The sequence below is a fragment of the Poecilia latipinna genome, unplaced genomic scaffold, assembly GCF_001443285.1.
Source record: "Poecilia latipinna isolate Pla-1442-1.1 unplaced genomic scaffold, P_latipinna-1.0 Scaffold856, whole genome shotgun sequence".
In the NCBI taxonomy this organism is placed as follows: domain Eukaryota; kingdom Metazoa; phylum Chordata; class Actinopteri; order Cyprinodontiformes; family Poeciliidae; genus Poecilia; species Poecilia latipinna.
Genome location: NW_015113472.1, coordinates 263,368 through 283,586, shown reverse-complemented (window position 1 = coordinate 283,586; position 20,219 = coordinate 263,368). Strand labels below are relative to the sequence as shown.

At 39.2% G+C, this 20,219-nt stretch overlaps 1 protein-coding gene across 2 annotated transcripts; it reads right to left on the bottom strand.

Annotated features, from left to right (window-relative positions):
- Positions 1–387: 387 nt before the first annotated feature.
- Positions 388–17,115, bottom strand: LOC106956919 (protein-tyrosine kinase 2-beta-like). 2 transcript variants are annotated; one of them, XM_015048030.1, is made up of 29 exons: positions 16,853–17,115; positions 16,445–16,770; positions 13,941–14,119; positions 12,412–12,499; positions 12,187–12,266; positions 12,031–12,093; positions 11,846–11,900; positions 11,616–11,756; positions 11,333–11,404; positions 10,716–10,817; positions 9,887–10,004; positions 9,703–9,742; positions 9,375–9,406; positions 9,161–9,208; positions 8,504–8,598; positions 7,719–7,800; positions 6,056–6,156; positions 5,827–5,942; positions 5,429–5,529; positions 5,200–5,289; positions 3,798–4,002; positions 3,593–3,686; positions 3,291–3,329; positions 3,032–3,151; positions 2,875–2,907; positions 1,988–2,012; positions 1,254–1,429; positions 1,066–1,146; positions 388–913 (listed from the first exon to the last, which is right to left on the bottom strand). In XM_015048030.1, the coding sequence occupies exons 2-29, from the start codon at positions 16,646–16,648 to the stop codon at positions 665–667; spliced, it is 2,829 nt and encodes a 942-aa protein (XP_014903516.1). In that variant the 5' UTR covers positions 16,649–16,770; positions 16,853–17,115; the 3' UTR covers positions 388–664. The 2 variants fall into 2 exon arrangements, with proteins under 2 accessions (XP_014903516.1, XP_014903517.1); XM_015048031.1 differs by having other exon boundaries at positions 16,445–16,684; positions 16,866–17,115.
- Positions 17,116–20,219: the final 3,104 nt, after the last annotated feature.

Here is a 20,219-nt window from a genome sequence, read left to right as displayed (position 1 = left end):
TTTCCATTTGCATTCTGGGTAAAAATCTATCTACAAACGCGAATATGTTGTCGGCAGTAATCCAATTCCCCCCTGTGACCTTTTTATATACCCATACCTCAAATCAGGAATGGGTAAATTCTCAAACACAAATGAAACTTTCGGCCTGAAAATTGGCATTTAGCAGAATTCCTCCCTTGTTATGTGTGTCTATGTCTATGCACACTATACTTGGGTGGGACTCCTTCTGCATGAATTACTGCCTCTATGTGGTGTGATAAGGAGGCAGCCAGCCTGTGGTTTTTGTTGAGGTGTTCAGGAAACACAGATTGCCTTGATAGCAGTTGGTGGGTCTTAAGTCTCTCATCGTCCTCCTGAAGTCAAATAAGTGTAACTGATAAGAGGAGACAGTGTTTGCATACATTTTTAATTCAAGCATTTACAAAATGCTCCAACTCAGAACTCTGCCTGCAGAAAAATACTTGCTGTGATGCATCGACATCACAGAAATATTTTGCCGTCGAGTGACGAACAGGAAGTGCTTATTAACACAGTGTTCTAACATCGAAAACAAAGAATAAACAGTACAAAATCGCTGCTTTTAAAGTTCCATGTATCCTGATAATTATTTCAGTTCAACTTCAAACATCAATCTTTATTTACAAAGCAGGGAACGCATTTTCCTTTACTCGTCCGGCTCGCCTCCTCCTGCATCTTGGGAGCTGGGTTTGGGCTTGGCCAGGTTGGCCCTGACCCGAGCCTGGTCCACGGCGTCCAGCAGGTTTTTGGAGTCCAGCGCTAGCGTGTGGGCAGCGGCCAGCATCTGTTTCTGACACTCCTCCTTCAGCGAGGTTACAGAGTTCTGCTGGGCGAGCCGCATCTTGTTGATGAGCTCGCCCAGATCCTTGTTCAGGAGTTTCTTGGTGCCTTCGATCTGAGATGGGGAGGAAGTAAAGCGGTAGTCTTATCACTCTGAAGATCACCTCAAAGCCTTTTTTCATCTATCTTATCCATTGTTCGAGTGACAGAAAAATATCGTGATTAAGCTTTAAACCCATAGATGAGGCATAAACATCTAAAGTTTACCTCTGTGGTGACTGAGCTGTGCAGAGACGGCAGAATTTCATCAACACTTTGAATCAGACTGCGGAGAGTGATTCCTACAGCCTGCAGACAGCAAAGTGAGAGAGTGAAGAGCGCCCTCTCCTGGTGTTCTCACTTACAACCAACGATGAGGAGCATGGAGTCACCAAGACTCCAAGAGATGAGTGTACCTTGACAGCGGTGGGATACTCCGAGGCGGGCAGCGTGTTGACTTCGTTCTTCAGCTGCACCACCTGCTTCACCATCGCCATGACGCCGGTGTAGACCTCGTCTCCGGACCGGTCCAGCTCGGCTGTGGGCCGAGTCTGTGAGGCGGTGGGAGGCATTGAGGATTTCTCCGGGGGACCTGACTCAAAAAAAATCTAAAGTTAACTCAAGATTCTTTAAAATATTTCATAAAACGTTCGATGCAGCTTTGATTTAAGCCGTTCCATTGTCGCTTGAGTGCATGTGTTTGGTTGTAAGCAGGTTAATGAGCCATTCGTTTGATTTAGAAGTGATGAATGCTGGTCTAATACTTGTGGGGGAGTATAGCAACTCGTCTGAGTCACACACAGAGAGAACTCTGGAAACCTTTGGATCTACACGTCAATAACTAAATGACTAATTATGAAATTTTCTGAGAGGGAGTCGCAGGCCGAGCGAGAGGTCAGATGACCTGGTCATTGAGCTTTGACGTCATGACTTGTGTAAAAACCCGTAAGGACCGTATGATCGAGACTCTCTTTTCTGAGAGCGGAACCCTTGTGTGACCAAAAACCAGTCCTGGTTAAATTAACAATGGAGAGAAGCAGCTTGGTCATTTTCTGTTCTCTCAATAAATGAAGATGCAACAGCCTTATTCCTTAATACAGCTGATGACATCAGGAAATAAAACCAAATAAAACCGATGACCAGGACTCACCATTTGCTGGGCTTTCTTCAGGAGGCTGTAGATAAAAAAAAAAAAAAATAGAAAAGCAGGAAATTTGATGAGTTATATTTCTGTAATAAAAAAAATCTTTTGAGGTAAAAAGTTGTTTGTTGGTGCAGCTCCTATGATGGCAAGCCAGACCAACTTTTACCCACACAAAGACGACCCAACCTATTTGAGGACTGTCTTATTCACACAAGGTCAAATAAAATCATACTACACCCTGACTAATATTTGGTTAACCTATCTGTCACTAGAGGACCCAAATTTGGGTCCTCTAGTGACAGAGGTGTCAAACTCCAGTCCTCAAGGGCCTCTGTCCTGCAACTTTTAGATGTGCCTCTGCTGCACCACACCTGAAAAGAATAATTAGGTCATTAGCAAGGCTCAGGAGAACCATCTACACAGGGAGGAGGTAATTAAGCCATTTCATTCCACTGTTTTTTACCTGTGGCACATCTAAACACTGCAGGACAGCGGCCCTTGAGGACTGGAGTTTGACACCCCTTTCATTGTGAATGACAACCTGTGACCAACAGGTTAAACTTTATATGAATATATATGAACCTATAGGTCAATTTGACCACACGGGTCAAATTGCCCAAGTTCAAAATACTCGTGGTCCACATTTTTCCTCCCTTATAAACTTAGAACTTATAAAAATACACATTGTGTAGAAAATCCAGAATGAATTCGAACTTCCACACTTTTTTATCTGGTTCTGTTTTATGAACTGCTAAAAAAGAGGTCCAAATTTACCATTAATATTACATTTCCTGATGAGTGCATGTAAATATATGAGCAGGATTGGGTTGCTATCATTTAAAATATACACTTAAATACGTCAGAGAAATTCCCAGTGGTGGAAAAAAACATACCTTGGTTAGTGAATCTTGTCTCACCACAGGATCCTATGAGCCAAAGAAAACCAACATGGTTCTGCGTCAGTGAATGCAGCAGTGTGGTGGCCAGTTTGTCGGTAGTAGTTCAGGTTAGGGTGGACGTGTTTTGGCGCGAGCGAGCGACATGTCTCACCAGCTGTCTCTCTTCCTGCTCCAACCACTGTTTGTCCATCAGCATCTCTCGCCTCTGTCTCTGTAAAGTGTCCTCCACTCTCTCTTTCTCCCACAACATCCTGCTGTCTTTCTCCGGAGCCTAAAAAGCACACGGACGCAAATGAAACTACTGGCATTGCTATTTTTCTTTTTTGTATTTTTTAAAATCTGGGTTACTTTCAGCCTAACTGTGGTTTTTACCACACAACTCTTAGATCAATGTTCTGCTTTTTGGTTACCTTTATGCGTGCGAGGGTGTTGCCTTGAGCTCTGGATGGCTGATGATGGAGAAGAAAAAGAGAAAATTAATGCTGAGTATTTCATAGTTAATTTAATATGAACAGAAGAAAATTAGAGTATTAATACAACAACAATCTGAACAAATTCTGACAATAAACAAAGACTCAGAGGAAAATTGAAGTCGGACCATTTAGGCAGTGCAGTCACTTTTAATCTATTTCTTTCGAAAGCTGTCATCAGCACCAAGGTGAGAAAAGTTGTTAGCTATTCAGAATCAGAAGTGAACTTTGGCTTAACTAACCTTTGGGGGAGGGTCTGTGCGCGTGGAGGAGAAAGACTGAGACCGTTCTCTTCTAACATCTGTTTCCTGCTCCAACTCCATCTTGTGGATCTCACTGTCAAATAACAAGCATGTGTAAGCAATCCAACTGCTATTGGAGTAAAAGCCCGACATTTGGAGGAGTGCGTGTGTGTGTGTGTGTGTGTGTGTGTGCGCGTGTGTGCACCTGAAGGAGAAGACGAGGTCCCTGAAGGTGGGGCGGCTGTGGGGCTCGTAGGCCCAGCAGCGGGTGAGCAGGCCGTAGATGGGGGGAGGGCACTGCTGGGGTTTGTGGAGCCGGACTCCGGACTCCAGCTGGTTGATCACCTGCCCGTTCTCCAGCCAGTAAAAAGGCTGCTGGGCCATCGAGAAGATCTCCCAAACACACACACCTGTTGAAGACACACCCATGGTTGACTTTGTCGGTGATAAATCTGGTATATTATCGAAAGACATAAAGCAGGCGAGGGGCTGAAAATATTTGGTTTGAAAATTCTTCAATAAGAGCATCAGCTTTACCAAGTAATCATCTCTAACTTTTGATTTTAGTCTGTATCTCAAAGAAATGTTGCTTCAGTTCTGGTCACTCTATTCATCTTTATCCATCTGCTTCTGGAGCTTTGGGGGCCGGTAACTCCTCCAGAATTGCCTCAGGCCTCTTGGCCACTTCACTAAAAACGCTCTTGTTCCCCACAAACCTACCTATGTATCGCTGGGTTTGTGGTTGTGCCGTTCTATTTTTAGATAGTGATGCACAGAACCAAAGTATTCTGAAATGATCTTGTTGTAGAAAGAGAGTCTCGGTCTGAATGTGCGCCACACTTTTCAATTTTTACTTGCCAAGATTCTGAAAATTGTACTGTTTTCCTTCTACTTTACAAATATGCTGTTATCAAAACTTACATTTTTTAAGAGGTTTGAATACTTTTTCTTAGGAGCTGGCCCTTTTTTTTCCTCTTAAACTGGAGCACGTTTTTCTTTTGTGTAAGCTGACACACTAATTTTGTTGGAAGCCATTTTCTCAGTAGCTGTTAGATTTCCATCCTTTATAATTTACATGCAGTTTCTAAAACAGCAACCAAATGTTTGACTATGGAAAAACAAATAGAGAAACTTCATCTAGAAATGTTCCAAGTTGCTAGAGACGATGAGCACTAATCTAGTCCCATAGCTTTTCTGTGGAGGATTTGACAGCAGACTTTAGGTGAGTGTTAGCAAACGATAAAAAACTAAAATAGGACTTCTTCTGGTGAGTTGTTAGGAGGAACTCTATGATCCATATATGCATTTTTTTGTCACTGCGGTGAGCTTCACACAGACTGCTCTGACCATAAAAAAAATGAAGAGAAGCCTAACATATGATGTGTCAGCATAAAGAGGCTCGATTCAGTGAGCTTTACATGGACTCCCATATGGTTTCAGTATTTAGAGCTGATTTTACTCGGTTTGGTTTCGTTCAGGGTTTGCTTCATAGTTCCCTTTGACAGACCATGTCTGCATAAATAGATTTAAAAATTCAAATGAACAGTGTAAAAAAGACTTTTCATGAAGTCTCTATTGGTTAGTAGGAAGATGTGTTTTCTCATTACCAAACATCCAGACGTCGCTGGCTGAGGTGAAGCGTCTAAAGTTGATGGATTCAGGAGCCATCCATTTGATCGGTAATCGACTGACAGAGGCTGCACACAGAGGAAGAGAACAGGATCCAAAAATACACTGGAAGTTAAATTGTGTTTTACTGACATTTATAAACCCCCCCCAAAAATAAATAAATAAATAAAAAGGATAAATGGATACAGGGCAGCTGCGTTTGTGTACCTTTGTAATATTCTTGTTCATCAACGTAGCGAGACAGTCCAAAATCTCCGAGCTTAACGCATTCAGCAGATGCAACCAGGACGTTTCTAACGGCGATATCTCTGCAAACACAAGCAGTGGTAGAAAGATAAGAGATAAAAATGAAATTCCAAAAATATTGAAGTGGCTTAAAGATTTCAAGAGTTGCTTAAATGGAAAGAGCAGAAAGCAACAGTTGTCCCTGTTGCTGGTGTACCTTATCTTTCCACTTAACTTTCCATGAATGATCTTAGATACAGAACTTTAGTGGTTGTTAAAGAGATTAACTGAAAGTCCCTGCACTTTGACCAACATAGAAAAGTAAGGTACAAATTTTAAAAAAGCCTCAGTTGCTTGTTTGTTCACTTTAGTGATGTTACCTGTGTACCATGCTGAGTCCCTCTAGGTAAGCCAAGGCTTTGCAGATTTGTAGACAGTACTGCGTTAACTTTGCTGTGGTCAGGATGTACTGCTGCTCCACAAGGTAGTTTCCCAGCTTGCAGATAAACACACACACGAGCATAACAATGACTAACTGTACTGGTTGTGATAATCAGGCCAGATGCACGAGAAGCTGCTCAACTTTACAGTCTGAACTCAGAACCACACCTCTCCATGTTCGTAGAGCTCCATGACGATCCAGACCGGATCGACCTCAATGACCCCGATGAGACGCACAATGTGAGGGTGGTCCAGGTTTTTCATGAGATCTGCAACAAAGGAATCAACACAGATCAATAAAAACATAACATTTGTAAATTATCTGTAATACAGATGTTACCTACGGTGTTTTTATTGTTTGTTTTTTTTTAACCGTTGACATAGTGGAGAACATCTCAGCATTACCACAGAAGCTAACATCAACACTCTTCCTTATTTCCACTCTTAATTTCTCTTTGACATCCATAAAATATTATTGAAACTGAATTTGAGGGTGCACCCAATCAGTACCAAGGAAAATAAACGGTTCTCCTGAATTGGCTGGATTTGGAAACAGCAGCTAATAGAATATCAAGCAGCATTATGCCTAGTTATTTCAGCTTCCCAAACTACATTTTAAAAAAATATATTTTAGCTCTTTGAAAAAGTTCTGCGAGTCGGCGAATTTTCTGCAAATAATTTGGAGGTACCTCCAACAGAAGGTTCACCCGACCTTCTGGGTGAATCTGCAAATACTGAACTGCACATAGTTGATGGTTCATTATATCTAGTGTTTGCGGAGTGTCAGTAAAGCTGAACTTGTCACGTTAACTGAGAAAAATGCAGAATTTGACTGAATGAACAACATCTACACAGCTAAGCACAATAGTGAAAACATTTTTTATAATCCAAAACGTAAACCCATGGCAACAACAGTTTATCCACCAAGTTCAAAGCCAATGTTTTGGTGGACGCCATATATGACAGTGTGTTTGGCTAACCTACTTAGCAACCAGTTACCGGTGTTAGCTGGTGGTGAAACACTTGGCAGTTTATAGCATGATGGGGCTCACAGCTAGCGGTCACAACCACAGCTAGAAACCAAAACCAGAAAATAAAAGAGAAGCAGGCGATAGACTTTAACCTAGAACTATAAAAGTCTTATACTCAAGGTTCCTGTGAAAGTACTGAAACTGCTTCAAATGTTTCACATTTTGCTATATTACAGCCACAACAATGTATTTCATTGGAATTTTATGCGATAGAATCAAAACAAAGTACCATACATGGCGTAATTGTGAAATGTTAAACAACTGTCACACTTTTTGCAATTAAAATTCAAGATCCTTATGACATTTTGTATCAAATCATCATGAATCAAATTCAGTTTGCTCCAAATTAAATAAGGTGTTGCCATCATTTTTTTTTAAACACACTGGCCTAAATTAAAGCCTGAAAGAAGCCTGTTTAGATTTTCCCCACTGGAGCTGTGGTTTCTATCTAAGCCTGTTTGACAAAGCCACAAGCAGACAACAGGAAGTCAGAAGAAACGGCGCTCTGATCAAGAACACGTAGCGTCCAAACAAGAGAAAGGCGATGTTTCACCTTTTCTTTTAAATATCACGTTTCCGCAAAATAAAAAATAAACACCTCCCTGAAGTGTTTTCTATTAAAAGCAACGGAAGAAGGTTGCTAATGTTTCGGTCACATCATCATCATCATCATCATCATCATCATCATCATCATCATCATCATCAGCGTTGACACAAAGAAAGGTCGAGACGTGAGTAATGGAGAAGCTGTCTGAATGGGTCTGAGCAGGAAACAATCACTGCAGCAGCCATGCACTCACCAGCTTCACTTAGAAACTTCTCCTTCACATCCGCCGAGCAGTCTTTGCATGTTTTGATCGCCACGCGGGTTCTCTCTCCTCTCTGCAAACACACGTCATCGCCATAGCAACTCATTCAGTGTTTTTTTTTTTTTTAGAAAGACTTACAGTTCTGTTAAGGCAGTGTGGAGATTAGGTTGAGTTTAGTGCTGATAGAAAAGTACGTACAGTGGCAACTATGGCTGGGCGATTTGACTTAAAGATAAAATCTCAGATTTTTTTTTGTGTTGCTTTCTTAAAAAAAAAAAATAGAAATTACAAATGACTGAAAATATTTTCAAAAAGTGGCTTTTACTTCCATCATCCCTTCTTTGAGTTATATGATTTAATATTAGGATCAGGCTACATGAGTGTAACAAAACAAAATAAGAAAAAAGTTGCGGAATTATTGTTTTTTCTTTTTTTGTGTAAAAATCAGTACTTAATTCTCCTAACAATACAACTTTTTTGTATTATTTTGACTTTATTGTTACATTATGACTTTATTTTTCTAAAAAAAAAAAAAAAATAGCCTGACCTTTACGTTTCGTCATAGAGTTACCCGAATTCAAAGTCCAACTAAATAGAAGCTGTCAAACAAGATGGTGGACCTTTGACATGCTGACATCACTATGAACTATGGTAGTGCATTAAATCTTCTAAAATTAAATCTTCAAAAACCTAAATTTTAATTAATCAATAAAATTGATTTATCACCCTGCCCTAATAGCAACATATGAATGAAACTTAAACCGAGACAAACTCACTGGACTTTTGTAAACTCCCTCTTGGACTTCACCAAAAAATCCCTCGCCGAGTATCCGACCTACAACGATGTCATCTCTGGAGATCCGATGTTTGTCTAAGCACAAAAAGAAAAAATATGGAAGAAAGAAATTTCTGAGGATTCAATAAGATTATCCAGAAGAACCTTAGCTGTGCTACCGAATGCCTTTCAGCCCCTTGGAAAAACATCCACAGCTAAAGCAAATGAATTACAGTAGCATAATATGATGGTATGCATGAAGCGGGCTGCTGCTTTCAGGCTCAGTATGAAGACGGTTGGACCGCTGTGCTTTACACGCTTTGAATTACAGAAATAGTTTTGTGTCTCTAGTTTATTAAGACGCGCTTGTAGATGGCGTCTAATGGTCGTCATGGAGACTTGTTTACCTCAAGCGACCTTTTGAGAATTTTGTTCCACCTATTCTTGCTTCGTCCCCCCACCAGATAAACCTCAGTTGGTCTCCAGCGTTGCTTGACATCATTTTCCTTTAGATGTTTTTATATTATGGCATTTTCTTTATTTTATTTTTTTTTATTTTATTGTTTTTATTTTTACGCTCGGTCATTATGAAGCACTTTGTGATTGTTTGAGAACAATGCTGCATTATTTGCCTAATTTAAGATAAATTATTACTCACCATCATACTTTGCGGTCTGTTCTGGGATCTCTGCATAAATATCCGAACCTAAAAGTTAAGTGAAAAAAAAAAAAAAAACATTTTAAAACAGCGCTTACGTTCAGCATTTATTACTCAATTAAAACCTTTCTAAATGTAGTTAGAAAAGTGAGATGCAAGTAAAAACTCAAGACATGAGAGTCTGTTCAGTTTATAAATGAAGATATTGACTTACTTGAACCTCTGTCTGGGCCGGAGGGACCAGCTCTGGAATGAAATGTAGAGAAAATCTTGTTTTGGTGTTCAAAGATGGAAATAACATGCAGCTGTTGTAAAAAGGAGTCAGCTGCAAGTAATGCTTGAATAACTTTTTTTTTTTTCAAACAGAGAGGAACATGAAAGAAAATGTCAAATAAAATGCAGAGGAAAAGAGGAAGCACAAAAATAAACCCAACACCTACACAGTTTTTGCTTTTGGCGTGTTTACCAAAACAAACAAACAAACAAAAAAAAAAACGTTTGAGTGTCATGAACATTTTTGAAACTTGACCCATAATAGTCACCTTTGAGGTATGTCGGGAAGCTTTAGCCTCGTGTCTCTTCCTGTGAAAACCAAATACAGCACTTTCATTATGACTTAGTGACATCAAGGTTGAAAAGCGGGACTTCTTTTTTTTTAAGTACATTTTGCTTTTTTTTTATTTTTATACCACAGTGATTTTGCCCTACGACATCCTGTGATGGTACCTTTGTTAGGTCTGATCATGAGCGATTTCTCGGCTTTTCCTTCCAGTCGGCAGTAGCCATCGATCAGGTCGGCCATGTTCTCTGCTACGGTCAGGGAGGAAATGTTCACTGCAAGCGGCTGTGGAGTTGAAAGCACAAGATAATCTGCTTTAGGTGAACATGTTGGGGTTTGAAAGCCACAAAAATAGTGCAACTCAGAAGCCACATCAGGATGCAAAGGAAATATGAAGAAAAGGAGAAGCTTGGCTTGGCACTCCCAGAACAGCAAAAGTTTTCATATGACTGGAGGATGTAGGTAGTGGTCCAAAAGTGGAACCATGCTGGGTTTTTTTTGGTCAAATTAGACATTAAAAAAAATAAAAAAAGGTTCTTGGGCAAAATTACTTGTGAATCTTAATTGTTGTACCACTGACACCTCTTTAAGGCTGTTAATAACCCTTCAAGTTCTTAGATAAAACTTGTTTTTTCTAGTTTGCCAGAAGGATATATTTTATTTCTGATTCTTGGATCTCAGAATAACCCTACACTGACCAATCCTAAGTATGTTTCAGCTCCTGTTTCTTTAAGTTTTGCTTGTCCAGCTAACTGACTGTGTCAGTCTCTCCTGGTTAGCTACCGAGCAGTCGTTAGATAAGTATGCTAATACAATGAGGAACTGGCTCAAACCAGTGAAAGAGATGCATTTATTTAGTCGCAGAGAAGAACTACATGTAGTATGTTTGCATGCACAAAAGCACTGAGAAGGATGTGAGTGCTTCGCCTTATACCCGCACGACTTTCTCCTGCTACTCTAACTGTGAAACTACTGAGTCGGGAAGTGAAGTGCTACCTGTTTGGATCCCTCTATGTGCACGGTGAGGAGAGCGCGGCCGTCAGGCTCAGCGGTGCAGGAGATGCTGCGAACGTCAGAGAACTTGGCCAGACAGACGGGCTGCGAAACAGACAGTATTTCTGATTAACACTGATGTACTTTGGAACTGCTGGTTAAGTTGAAGCAATGAAGAGCTAAAGTTGATACCTTGACTAATTAAACCCGCATGTTGCCATTGCAACCCAACCCACTTCCATTTTCTTAACAGATTATGATCAATTTTATTTTCGTTAGTTAGTTTCTTTTTTTTTTTTCTTTTATGATTTATGGAGATAAATAGTCTGAAAATGCATTTTAAGAATTTACAATCCACCCTTTACCTCTTAGATGTTGTTCTGACTGTGACCCTTGACCAAACCAAAATAAGTCTGAGCAACATTTCCCTGTTGTAGACTATAAGTAAAGTAGATTAGAGAAAAACAATTAAAGCAAATATCACATACTCAGGAGGAGCTGCAGGGATCCAATATTTCAAGTGGAGAAATATTTCACTTTTTAGAATATTTTTGCTAAAATAATTGAAGAAATCAACTGGTGTGATTAATAAGTTGGACGATGAAAAGATTTCCACTCACTTTTGAGTTATCCATTTGTTGACTGATCCCGGCGGATCCTATGACCAGGTCTATAGCCAGATTCCAGCCGTGCTACAGAAAAGCAGAACACAGAAAGGTTCTGCATGTTAAATAGCACTTTTCTGCTTTTTCTAAAAGGCATACATCTTCCATATCTCTCAGTATATGCAACATAAAACTCATTGCTTTGAGAAAGTATGTCTTAAGTTTACGATTTTGAGGGACACCTAGATGTTCCAGGTTGTCCAGATTGATTAATACATGACGTCACAAGACGGCTCACCACCAGCTGGCAGCCGTAGCTCTCCTCGGTGATGCTGTAGCACTGAGACAACGTGGTGAAGAACTTCGCCATGCACTGGTCCTGCTGAAACGTCGAGTAGCTCTGAAAGGTCTGCTGGATCAGCCGGCGCAACTGCTTGGGCTGGCACGCGACCACACAGACAGACGGCATCATTCGCTGACGAATCAGTGGCGAGAACAAAACGACACGTGGTCTGGAGGTGACTGTACCTTCATGCTGTCTATGAGCTCTCTGGGAAAGAACAGGTCCAGCCCTACGTCTTTCCTAAAGAGTGGAGTGAATACATGTTGGTGTTTTTACAGCTACAATTTTGTGCTTCGATCAGACGGCTTCCAGATGCGCCTCTGCCTGCTTGAACACTATTTTGCTGAAAGACCGTAAAGACTTTACTTACTCCAGCAGTTCAAAGTTGGACTTTTTCTCCAGTCCATTTGGATTCATGTCCTTGTAGAACCTCCTGCAGCAACAACACCAGGATTTAGCTGTCAGTACCAACACGACTTGTCCGTCTTCTTCTTTAAGCCTCGATGAAACATCAGCCGTTCTTTACCTGATCTCCAGACAACCAAGCTGTAAGGCCATCCCATCGCTGACTTTGGAGGCATAATTTTGCATGTAATCACTTCGTACCTGTTGAAAACAAAAAGCTTTTTTTTTGATATTTACCAAACATTTTTAGCAGGATCTTAGTTTAACCCTGATGCTCAATGAATTTCCTATCACTGAAAAAGTAATCTGGAAACTCTTAAAAGGTGGACAGCTGTAGATATTTGACCTGTTGGTAAAAGTAGAGCATGGTTGTTCTGTCATCCATAAAGGTCTCCATGAAGTCTGACGGGATGTATCTGATCCTCAGGTCATATCTGTACAGACAAACATCATAATTAGCTAATCGGAAATAGAATATGCAGGACTCTAGAGTGCAAGCCCATCTTGTTGTATAACTCAATCAGAGATCATGAAGGGCTAAGGCCTCATTGAGCGCATATAGCTATGTGCACAAACAATAATTTGTCAAATGTTCACTTAAATCGCACATACACTTATGATTTGGATTTCCTTTATTTCATTCATTTACTTAAAGTTTAAATTTCATGTCACTGAAGCCCTTTAAACATATAACGTGTTCTTATGTGTTGTCTTGGACAACACATAAGAACTTATGTTCAATAGATTATACGCATACAAGTCAACACTGCATTTATAGGCAGTGATTTCATTTTTGTTTTAAGTGAAGTACTTTAAAACTGAAGTTAAATGTGAAAATATGCGTACACCTAACTTTAGTAGTGGTGTTGCAAATAAGAAAAAAGAAGCTACATGAAACCAGTGAAAAAAGTTAAAGTTAGAGCTGATATGTTTCAACTGGTTTACCAGATCTGCATTTTTCAGCATCAGAATCGGCTTTATTGGTCACATTTCTGCTCACAACCAAGAAATTTGACTTGCATTCACTGCACAGACATTTTTAAAATAACTATAAACAATATGGTTGTAAATAAAAAAAGATTTTATTCCACTTTTATAGATCATCAGGGTTTCTTTAAATTATAAAACAGATGTTATCTAAAAGTTAAAAGCTTATGTTTCGATAAAACTTTTTTTTGTAATGATTTCTATTTAGATGACTAACTTTTGTATTAGTTTATCACATCAAAGCTAGTTTTTCTTTCTCATTTAGTCATGTTTGAGTTAGATAACATAATTATTCTAAAATAAAAACGGGGCTTTTTAAAAAAATGTTTTTCAGCCTTTAGATCACTTTACTTCTATCTGTTTTTTCTTTTTTTTAAGTGTACTGTAAGGGTCTTACTTTAGATTTAGTTTAGAGGCCAAACAAAGCCTTTGAAATCTTATTTCTTGAAATTTGTTAAATTATTCTTGCTGATCATAAACTGCAAATTCAAGGATCTGTTTTTGATTCTTACCAGATCCATGCCAGATTTTTCAGCATTATGTATTTTATCTCATGCAAGTTTGTCCAGAAAAAAAAAAAAAGAAAAAAAAAACGGTATAATAGCACATTTGGTCAATCAGCAGCTAGCTTTAGTTTTTATATGAATTGAGTAAAACGAGAGCTATACCATGCTATGTCCATGATGTCATTAAAAAAATGATTGAAAATCTATAAAACTGAGTCTGAAAAAGTTTGATATTTAGAAATTTATTTTTAATCCAAGGTGAAATATTTCACATTCGTCAGAGCAAAAAATTTGTTTAAGGTTAGGAAATTTGAGTCACTATCTGCAGTTTATATCAGTTTATCTCCACCAATCAAAACTAGGAATAGAAGCAGTCGCTGACCTCCACTCGGCCTCGATGTGCTGCTGTTCATAGCGATGTGTCAGCTCTGTCACGGTCAGATCCGGATGCAGCCAGTGCATCTCTGAAGACTTGAGGTGTTTGAGAAGAAGGCCGTAACAGAGCCTGTGCTTTATGTCTGGACCCACACAGCCACTGGACAGCACCGTATGGATGACGTTCTAGAGGAGAAGCAAATGTTAGCATGTGATTGTGACATTTTCATAATGGCCGCCAGAAAAGATGAGTAAATCCTCATGTCGGCTTTTTTCTCAACCCAAAGCTTTGATTTTGACCATTTCCTCAGCTAATGGTGCAAATTGGAAACGTATTATTGACTCATTATTGACAGCAAACTCTCGAACAAGCAAGGCGACTTGGTTGCAAACAGTCTCGCAACCGAGGCAGCGATGTTATCAGTTCTCTGCAAACGTTTTGAGTTGAAGCAGAAATGGCAGATGTGCTGAGGGCTTTGCAAGGCGTCAACATCAAGTCTGAACTGTGGTAACTCCCTTTTACTACCGCGCTGAGGAAAGCAGTGGACAAACAGCCAGATAATGCTGAGATCACTGGAAATGTTGGTTTATGGGAAAAATTAATAACACAGCTGAGTGAAGCTTAGAGGACAGCAGCGTAGGACAGTATCTACTCACCCTAAATGATGAATTCAGGTAAGCTGGGGCTGCAGGGAACTAACTAAGCTTCAATGACCAACTTTCGATTAAGAAAAAATAATAAGAAAGCCTCCTGAAATCCGATTTTAAACTCGAAAAGTTATTTATTCCGTCAGCAACTTCAACTTCAACAGCCGGTTTCACTACAGCGCATTAATAATTATTTTTTATTTATTTATTTTTTTTCTTCAGTTTTAGCCATTAGTGTTTCACTAAATCAGGCAAATGCATAACAGGATTTAAATGTACAGAACTCTGAGAAATGCGTCGTTGGAGCTTATATTGCTAATAGTCGATGCCTAAACGAGCAGTTTGACAATTAAATTGAATTTATACCAGACATGTCAGCATAGAAAATTTGAAAAAAATAAATAAATCACATTTTATTGAATTAGATTTCATTTGACTTAATTGAATTAAACTGAAAACTACACGCACTTCAGCAACAATCTGCGGCGCATGATGGAGTTTTGTTTCAAAAACGGAAATACTCACGTTCTCACCTGCGCTATTGATATACAAGGGAAGAGAAATAATGCAAAGCAAAGATGAAGTTAAACAGAGCTCTCATTTACGTACAAGCTGCTATTAACGGTGCAGCGCAGCTATCTGTAGCAGGAATTTAGAGCAAAATAAATTTAAGATCCATTTGTTTCTGTCACATAACACCTATTTAAGCAAGTAAATGTTGTAGTGAGCATGCTCAGTAGTTCTTAATAGAAGTGTAAGTGTTGCTTTGACAGTGATGATAAATATAGCAGCCGCCATGGTAAAGGTTCCTCCAGCAATGATGACTGTGCTGCAAGTGTCAAAAACTTTTAAAAGAAGTTACCAAATATGTACTTTCTTGCATAGAGAATTTAACATGCTAATTTTTATGATGCTGTGTGTGAAATGTAACCACACCATCCTAACAGGTTGAGTAATCAAATAACCAAACTTTTTCCTGTGGTATCCAAATTGCTATTTAAGATTGAATGTGCCGTTGGTTGGAGAATAATCAAAAAACGTCATCCCTTCTAAACCTCTGTACTCTGAAAATACACACAATTATGTAATGTGTTCACATTTTCACTATTTGATGAAACTTTCTTCGTAGTGCACACGAACTTTTTTTTCTTCCGACATTGGGAAACATGTTTTTTGGGGTTCCAGAGTGAAAATTTTGCTCAGATATTTGTGTGGACAGTGAAAAACACTGGTTTTCTAAAAACACTGATGTATTAGCTCAGCCTCTAACCTGAAATATAATCCTCAACTTGCACAACAACAACAGTGCCGGATTACATATTCGCCGTCTTGTAGTTGATTATTTGTGTAATACAACGTGACACAAAGAAGCTTGACTTTGTTGCTTGCCAAAAATTGCGTTTTTGTCTGTTCTTTGAGCTTCTGTGTGGATGAAAACGTTCTCGTGTGGACGAGGCATCTTCCTCTTCCTGCTAAAAGTGAGTCGTTCCTTTCCACTGTTGCCACATGCTTGCTCACCACTGGGAATTACTGCTAATTGAAGACTAGTCGCTCTTTGACAGGAATTCACCTTATATTTGGCAACATGACTTGAACTTGAATGAATTGCCTTGGATTGCGACAAAGACCCAAACACTTCGAGAGATTCTTATGTTTTAAGTTTGAAGAGCATCTAAATAATATTTAGCCACCGTGCTGAAATGAGCAGAAGAGCAGAGAGGCTTCAGGGATGGAAACCTGAAAGGTCGGTGGACGGTGTGGCATTACACAACCTTTCGGCTGTTTATTTCCTGTGTCTTGACAGACTTTGCACAGTCTGTTGCTGTAATCAAAGACGGGTTGGAAATAAGCAGAGGAGCATACCTTGATCGTCCAGCCCTCCTCACAGCGGACCAGCTTGAAGTTCTTTCCCAGGTTGGAGCTGTTGCTGAGGAAGCACACTTTGATAATCTTCACCGGGAAGATGCTATCCCTGCCCACGTGGGTGGTGGGAGACATATCCGAGGAATCTGTCGGGCTGGTGGGAGACATGCTCCTCCAGGTCAAGGTGCTGACGTCGCCTGACATTGTTCGCACGGAAGCGGACGCAGGGCACGTAGACTACTGCAGAAAGACGCACATGACTGTCACCGTTTCACTCTGATGCTTCCTTCTGCCTCATAAAGAAAACCCAAAGGGCGGCATTGGAGCTGAAAAGCACAAAGAGAGTTGGTCACAGTTAAAACAAGTTAAGAGAGCAGATCGGCAAACTGTTCTGTTCGCGCTGCGTACCTGTTGCTCTCACCCGTCGTCTTCTCCTTCCGCGGCTCAGAAATCCCCTTCCAGATCTCTAAAACCGAACACAACTAAGTTCAGCGACACCGACCTCAACATCACTTGAATAAGAGCAGACAAGCAGCTCAGTTTTACAGCTCGAAAGCGAAGAATCACCCAAAGCAGAGCGCTGAAGGGGAATAATATCAGTTGCTGAAAGAGGAAACGCACAGAGGGGTGAATAAGGAAGTGGAAGGGCAGCTACAGAAAAAAACTGACATGCCTGATGAAACCTCTGTGACTGTTACTGCCTGTTTCTTATGCAGTGGCAGAGCCAAGCATCATACCTACAGCAGCACTCTGGCCACGGCCCATCTAACTTTCACTTCCGCTTGCAAAACGTTTGAAAATGTTTAATTTGTTCTCATCACATCCAGACTTAGAAGTTTGTGAAATTCAAACTTAAAGCCTCTTCATTGTTTCCTAAGCATATAAGCCTAGCATTGTTCAGCTTGTTTGACTTCAATAAAGATAAGTAGCTGTTTTTAGACTTGGAAACTTTTCACTTGCACTCAATTTGTAAGTCGGTTATGAATATGTTCAAAACCACTTTTCCTTTTCTGTGGTTTTGCTTTAAAGTACTGACGGTGTGTGGGCCGCTTCACTTTAAAAGTCATTCATCCACCTCTGCTAATTCGGTTTAGTGGAAATAAACTTAAAATCTGTTGCAATAAACAAATTAAAAATAGTTTCAATGTCTCAACACAATCTATATTTCAAGTAACTTCCGGAGATTAATTGTAAAAAAGCAATTTTTACTGAATTCTGCACCCTCAAAATTGTTGAACCCTTTCAGTATAATAACCTTTAGGATTCATAAGAGCATCTTTTTGTTGTTTTAATCTGAAAGCCTGATTTTTTTCAGATCAATGCTCCACTCGAAGGAAGGCTACAATGATGGCCACTTTAATGTTTCCAATGATTTTTTTCTGAATCCGAGCCTCGGCAGCGTTTGCGATATTTTCCCCGTTGTGTGGTTCGGCTTCTTCATGACATTTTCTCCCAGGATTTCCTGATATTTGACTGAATCCATCCTGCCCTTCACAAACTGCAGCTTTACAGTTTCAGAGGACCACCACTGTCTTTATATTTAGTTTTGATCCACTCATCCACTGAACAGAATCCCAAACTTCCTTAGCTTATTTATATTGCTTTTAGCAATTCTCAATGGGCTATTCTTGTGCTTTTAGGTTAGTAGTCTCATGTATCTCCCTGCAGATTTGTTGTGGTCAATCAAGGGTTTTCGACCACCTCAAAAACCTGATGGCAGCTGTTGATAGCTTCCTCTTTCTGCCACCAGGTGGCGCAGCCTCTGCTCTTTGAGCTTTAAGCTACAATATTCCTCCAGACACATTTCTGGGGATATTTTCTGCCTTTTCTATCTTTTTTTTTAATCCGTCCTCTCTTTTGAGGCGTTTCTTTGAGTTCGACATATTTCTAACATGTGATGAAACATTATCGTTTGCCTTTTAAAGAGTTCTGTTTAGGCGGTTTAATAATCGTGAGACCACAGCAGTTAAAGTAGGGTTTGTGTTTGAAATATTTCTCTCATGTTTCAGTATTGCTATGGGCAACTTTATGTGGAGTAATGTGTATTTATCACTTTAGACCACTTTGATCCTTTTTTGACATTTATTTAATGTAATTTATGTAAATTTGATCCAGAAGAGGGTCCATAATTGTTTTTTAAATCATTTACTATTTTCTCTTTGAGTTTCTCGTAGAGTTGTTATTTTCATTTACTTTTTACCTTGTTTGGCAGAGATGAAGATAACACAAATTAAAAATGTTCCTTAAAGTTTCTGAGTTTTGCAGTTTCAAACTATATCAAGAACAGGAACTATATGCTAACATCAGAAGCTTTCTTTTCGAGTAGACTTCTCTTTTCTTCTACGTGTTGCAGCCTTTGGACTTTTTCACATTTTGGTCATGCTGCAACCACTAATTTCACTTTACAAATAAAAAGTGAAATCTAGACAGTGTACCACGCCGCTGTCTTCATTTCCCTTCACTCTGAAATCCAAAGGTAAGCCATAAAAAATTCAGACTTTAATTCGTAAAACTTTTAACAGCCATGTATTAATCACCTTCTCCCTCACAATTGGTGGAGGTCTGTCGCTTGAAATCAAAATAAAATACATTAAAGTCTGAGCTGAGGAAATGTGTAATAGTTAAAGAGGTATAAACATTTAATAAGTAATAGTTAAGCACAAAGGGAAAACTGCTCTTCATTGTTTTCACACAGGACTTCACACTTTGAAGCAGTTTGGGTGTTTCCACACCTCCTGCTCCATCTTGTTGATTACTTTGTAACCTTTGACCTTATACTTGTAACAAAATTTATGCATCATTAAATCTGTTAAATTCGCCAACTTGTCAAATTGAACCTTAAAATGTTACATTCATATTCCCTTCTTTGATGTTTCATATCTTAATGTCTTTTTTTGTTTAACTAGAAGCAGAGTTTTCAAGGATGTTCTTTATTTGAGAATTGATCTCTCTGGCCTTTCTGCAAAAAATATGGCAGAAATGCAATCAGCATGATCACACCATTGCCGTAGTCATGCTTGGCGGTGGCAACATCAAGGGTAGTTTTGTTTGGTCAAAGTTATATGGATGGAGCTAAATACATTAAAGTTCTGAAAGAAATAGCTGCAGAAATGTTCAGGTTTCATTTTCAGTGGACTTAAAACATCTTCAAACCGTGATTTTTCTAGGAAACCTAAATGATGTTTACATAATTTATGCCAAAATCTATATGAACATTGGGATGTAGAGTTGGAAAAACTACTTTCAGCAAACTGTAGAAACCAAAGTGCCCAACAGGGGGCGTAAGAGTCTATTTTGATAGAGCTGTTTACATGTTCTACAACTTTTTCCAGTTTATTCAGTCAGGCCACTGTTTATGTTTATGGGTTTTTTTTAAATAACACAATTTGTTTTAAATAAATAAAACAAATTAAACCCCTGACAGTAATGAGCTCTTTAGCAGTTTCTGCTCATCCCAATTTGTCGTATTATTTAATTAATATATGTGTTTACATTATAAATGCTGTATAAGAGATTTTGTGGTGCAAGAAATGTGGATAATTTTCCATCAAATTTTTTGTGATTACATCTCTGTGTCTGTGCTGCTTATGGTGAAAATTACAGAGCGACGGAACATAAATTAGTTGAGTTTCTTTCAAATTAAAAGCACTGATTTAAGTCTTCAGGTGTACAGATTTTGATAATGGTTGCTTGCTGTTAGCAAAAACCCAATTTCTGGGTTTTCAACATTGATTGACATCGCTAAGACCCTCCCTCCCGACTCTGATTGGTTGTT

Coding starts and splice junctions, on each gene's coding strand:
- LOC106956919 (XM_015048030.1), bottom strand. CDS start 16,648: ATGTCAGGCGACGTCAGCACCTTGACCTGGAGGAGCATGTCTCCCACC. Junction 10,005..10,715: donor ACATAGAGGGATCCAAACAG/GTAGCACTTCAC, acceptor TCAACTCCACAG/CCGCTTGCAGTGAACATTTC. Junction 9,407..9,702: donor CTTCCCGACATACCTCAAAG/GTGACTATTATG, acceptor ATTTCATTCCAG/AGCTGGTCCCTCCGGCCCAG.